The sequence below is a fragment of the Populus trichocarpa genome, chromosome 6 (assembly GCF_000002775.5).
Source record: "Populus trichocarpa isolate Nisqually-1 chromosome 6, P.trichocarpa_v4.1, whole genome shotgun sequence".
Classification (NCBI taxonomy): Eukaryota; Viridiplantae; Streptophyta; class Magnoliopsida; order Malpighiales; family Salicaceae; genus Populus; species Populus trichocarpa.
In genome coordinates this window covers 24117915-24123340 of record NC_037290.2, presented here as the reverse complement: position 1 = coordinate 24123340, position 5426 = coordinate 24117915, and the positions used below count along the sequence as shown (strand labels likewise).

The 5426-nt window shown below is 27.5% G+C and overlaps 1 protein-coding gene across 1 annotated transcript in view; it reads right to left on the bottom strand.

Annotated features, from left to right (window-relative positions):
- Positions 1-99, bottom strand: part of LOC7470745 (carotenoid 9,10(9',10')-cleavage dioxygenase 1) — a 7996-nt gene extending 7897 nt beyond the window's left edge. The window contains 1 exon segment of the mRNA XM_052454095.1: positions 1-99. This exon segment is cut by the window's left edge and continues 69 nt beyond it. Within this exon segment, the coding sequence (XP_052310055.1) occupies positions 1-45 (45 nt within the window). The 5' untranslated portion in view covers positions 46-99.
- Positions 100-5426: the final 5327 nt, after the last annotated feature.

Genomic DNA, 5426 nt, shown 5'->3' with positions numbered 1-5426 from the left:
TACAGAGCAATTCACATGAAAAGCCATTGTTGATGTATTCGTCATCCTTAATTAGTCTTCCCTCAATGATAGCTTAGCTACATATGCACAGCTGATCTTGTACCTATATAAGGTTTTATAAGCGTTCAGAGTCTTAATTGTAGATATTACTAACAGCAACTTGTGCACATCAATGTTTATCTGGAGCCCTGGTGCTGTCACTACCATGTGTATTTTTGTATTCAACGTGTCAAAAATATTAAGAGGGAGATGGAGTGCCAAGGAAGGTTCTCAATTATACTGTAGTTATATTGTGTGTGTATAAATATTTAAAGATAAATTATTACCGATCATAGTTGAAAATTCAAAATAAAAAATAAATATGTTCCTCAAAACGTTTTAATTTTTCTCAAAACGTACGTTTCTCATGCCATGGTTGATTTTCCGAAGGGACCTTAATTTGCCCATAAACGACGATTTTCAATGTCCATTACCAAGTAAGTGGGTTTAGTCAATTGGAGTTGTAAAATGTTCCTCTTAATTGACCAAATCAATTATTTTGAGTATTATAATTGGACCAAAAGTTGGCCAATCAAAGACATTATTGCCAAGAAATTCACAAGTTAGGAATTCTTGATGTGGACGAAAAAATAGAAGTCCAGATGGCCGCAACAAACAATCAATGCATGAGTAGGACCGGAATTTATAGTGCATATTTTCTCTTGTTTTATTGATAATAGGAATTTACAGTGCCTCTTATATTGGGAATAACAACAGCGATCCATTCATTAGATTTAATAACAAATTAATAATATTTTTTTAATTTTAAAAAATTAACTTTTTATATAGCATTTCAAAACAATCCAAAATACTAAAATATTTAATTTAAAACAAAAAAAAATCAAATTTTAATAAAAAATAAAGTTGAAACGTACTTCCCAAGAGCCCTTCAAAATCCTAAAGTTGATTGTTAATTAAACATCTTTCTTATAAATAGAATTTTATTGAAATTTCTATTTATATCAAAAAATGAATTAAATAAATAAAACTATTTTTTGATAACTCTAATTTAATCAATAAAATCCTCAAGCATAATTTGAGTATTAAGATTAGAGGAAACATTGATCAAGTAGTGGGGGTGTTTAAAAAATCCGACCAGCCAATTAAATAAAAAAATTAAAAAATAATTGAAAAAACTGAACCAAAAGAAAAAAAAAACAAAAAAACTAATTTAAAAACTAGAAAAATTAACTGGTCCGGTTTGGTTTTGATTTTAAAAAGTTAAAACTAATTTAATAGGACGAAACAATTGAACCTTATTCAATAGAGAAAAGAAAAGTATAAATACAAACTTATGTGAACACTAAATCATTTTTCCCTTCATTTGCAAAGGCATAAGGTGAACAGGATATTGATTTGAAGCGAATGGCCTCATATTCAAAGCAAAAGATGGACTAAGGGATAAACATGACAAGCATGGATGCAAATTTTATGCCACGACTGCCACCAACTCCCCCAAGCCTTCCTATTGGCAATGTCGACATTGCAAATCCAATTGGGAATGCAACTCATGATATAATGAAATTGAACATTAATTGTGCAGACAATGGGTTCCCTGGTTTTCAAAAAACACCCGAACCAGTTTAGTTTGAATTAGTTTTTAGTTTGATTCGAGTTAAACTTCTAAAAAATTTAAAATTCTGGTTTCGGATAGATTTTTTGCCACACTGAACGGAACTGGAGAATGAACACCCCTACTGCCTAGAATATTTAACACCTAACAAGTCGTTCAATTCACTTTCTTGGTTGCATGGTATCAAGGATTCAAATTTCTCATACGTATCTGAGGTCCTAAATTCAACTCCAAGCAATCATGGTGAAGCAGGAAAAAAAAACGAAAAAAAAAGTATCTTAAGCTATGGAAAACATATTTTTCATTCGATTTGGGCGCATCAGTTTTATATATAAATATATATTGTAATTAATGATATAATCAAATTGATTGTTTATTTCATGAAGAAAAAAATTGAATCCAGGAAGAAACTCAAAAACATAATCCAATACACAATCAAATGAACAAGTGTTGCCTTGCGTTGGCTGGCACGATAGGGTTTCGGAAATCAGAAGTACTCTTCGTGGGAAGATTTATTTGTTTTTTTAGAACAAAAGTCTTCGTAGGATGTTAATTCTTTTGCAAAGGTGACTCCAATTCCACAACATCACTTTAGGATGGGACATGGGAACAGGGAAACGACTAATTTTTAGATTTTATTTTTATTTTTGTGTTTTAAAAATATTTTAAAAAAAATTTAAAATTTTTTTCTCTGTTTTTAGATTTATATTTTTTTCATATCGTTTTAATATATTAATATCAAAAACAATTTTAAAAAAATAAAAATATTATTTTGATATATTTTTAAATAAAAATTAATTAAAAAAAAATACCACTGCACAGCAAACTCACGCTGTTCTCCTTTTGGAAAATTATCACCTTTCTTAAGGTGGGTGCTGACTAACTCTCTATTAATGCTGAACAAAAAGATCTTTCTATGTATAATTCTTTTCAAATCCCGAGAACAAAATGGCCATGCTTTGCTTGCACTTCTTGTCTAACTCTCTCTAGCCCTCACTCCTCCAAAGCGACAACGAATTATCAGTTTTCCACTCTAAAGCAGCAGACCTCTATTTTGGATTATTTTTTCTTTTCTTTTTGATAGCAACACCAATCCTAATCACAGAATTATGGGCGGACAGCACGAAATTAGCAGTTTGACTGGTATCTTAGTGTAAGATTTTTTTTATTAAAAAAAACCTTTCAGATTTTATTTATTTATTCCTAACATCAATACAATAAATTAAATCATCAAAAAATTCTAAAAAAAATATTAATTTAATATTTTTAATGTCAAATGCACTTATAAAATGTATCTAAAATTAAAAGCTATCACATTCTCAAACACTCACTTAATAATTTTCGAGAGAATAACTCCTAGTTTGATAGTTATTATCAGTTGTTAAATAAGAATTAATTTCAGTGAGGTTACTTTGAAAACTTAGACTTAGAGAGTGTTTATTAGTGTAGTAACGATTGTTTTTCAAAGTGTTTTTCGTTTGAAAAAACATCAAAATAATATTTTTTTTATTTTTTAAAATTCAATTTTGGCATTAACACATCAAAACGATTCAAAAACACACAAAAAAAAATTTGAAGAAAAAAAATCAAATTTTAATAAAAAAACAGGTTGAAACTCAATATCAAACACCCCCTTGTACTTCATATTAAGCACTATATTAAGTATTTTTAAAATTATTGGTCGTTGTCGAAACTACCAAAATTAATTTTGACTTTTCTCTCTTTTTAAAGACTTGATTTTTTGTAGCACAGTAGAGAAACTCATGTAGAACCCAATGAAAATTATTCTAATTCTTATTACAAAAAACTAAAATAAAGACTGAGATTAATAAGAAAACTTAAAGAAAATTAAAATTCTAAAAAGATAATGTAAAAGATAATTCAATGTTTAGATGCTCGGTTCAAAGAGAATGTACATTCAACGAATTAGATTGACCATTGAAGTAAATTAAAAAAAATTTAATTCAAGAAAATACTAAAATTCATTTAATTAAGCAAGGAAGATTGAAAAATATTAAATTAATTAAAAAAAATCCCTAATTAATTCCTTAACATCAATCAAATTAAAGATTGAAAAACAATTTTTATATTTGATGACGAAAGCTTTAAGAACGAAAAAACGATCAAGTATTCCAAGCTATTATTAAAAAGCTTAACGATTTTTTCTTGTCTTATTCTTTTAAGCTAAAAGTTAAATTAACCAAATTCATTTATTTTTCTTCCTTCTTGATTTAAGTCAACAATTACGATTGAAAATTCACAAAAAAAAAAGCATGTCTACCACAAAAACCATTCAAAAAGCTTGAATGCAAAACGGTAGTTTACATACCAAATTCAAGCAAAACAAGTACTTGAATGTCCATAAATAAATTTAGAAATATCTCTTCTCACAATCTAAAACAATAATGGAACAAAACTTCTCTAAACCAAAAGTCAAAGTTTAGTTCATAGCTGTTGGAAAATTGAAAAACAAAGAAGAAATGAATGTTGCCTCTCTCTCGTTTCATTCGTGTTTTGCTCTATTTATTCTCTCTCTTAGTTGTCGAGTTTCTTTAAGATTCTTAGACTAATTAGGAGTCCTTATACTACTTAATTCCTTCCTTGTTTATCTGGTTTTTAAAGTTGGTTAAATCCATCAGAATTTGTGTTGAAAATGAACTCTGCTACAGTCACAACTCTGTTGTAATTCCAACTTTGCTGCAATTTAGACTTTTTTTTCTAACTTGATTTCCTACACTGCCTGACCATCTCAACTTTATCATTTCATTTATGGCATGTTAGAGGCTTGATTTGTATCTTTTTTGGATCCTAAAACTCATCATTTCTATATCAGACTCTGTTGTAATTCCAACTTTACTGCAATTTAGACTTTTTTTCTAACTTGGTTTCCTACACTGCCTGACCATCTCAACTTTATCATTGCATTCATGGCATGTTAGAGGCTTGATTTGCATCTTTTTTGGATCCTAAAACTCATCATTTCTATATCAGACTCTCAGTCTTTAGTGGGATGCTCGATACCTAAAACAAAAAATATTCGCGTCAATAACAAATATTTTACAAAGTCCTTAAACTTTGTCGATTCTTCTACAATAATCTCTAATATGCTTATTTATGCTTAAAACATAGTAGAAAAAACATATCATAAGAGGAATAAAAATATATTTATTTTATGCTTATCAATTATCTAATATAATTTAGTGTATTTTAAAAATAGTAAAAAAAGTTAATCAAATTGAAAAAATAAGAAAAAGAATCTTGATCTATTTTTATTTCATGGTTAATTGATAGTTTTAATCCAAGTAATATTTGTCAAAGTTGAAAAATATAAGTACAAACATTATTAAGAGAGGATTAAATAAGAGTTAAATAAAATGAAGGAAGGATTTTAGAAATAAGTTAAATAAAATATAAGAAAAATTAAATGTGGTAGCAAAAGATTTATTTTTTTAAATTATAAAATCATTCAAGAGAATAAATGAAATATGAAATAATAGTAGTAACTTTTCTAATGAAAAAATAAATATGACTCTCTAATTCCATTGAATTTGTTTTTTCATCGGGATCAGTCACGTAAAAAGTTAAAAACTACAATTTTTTGTACCGTTCTATCTACAGTTTATTGTTTGATCCTTTTAAACAAAACTTATTTATTTTTCATCCTTAAGAAGACACATAATCTACGAATATTATACCTTTTGTATAGTATTAAAACATATTGTATTTTATTAATAATAATATGGTTGTATTAGGATTGTTATAAGATAAATGCCAAGACTACAAATAACTAACTTAACATCATTATACTAAAAAG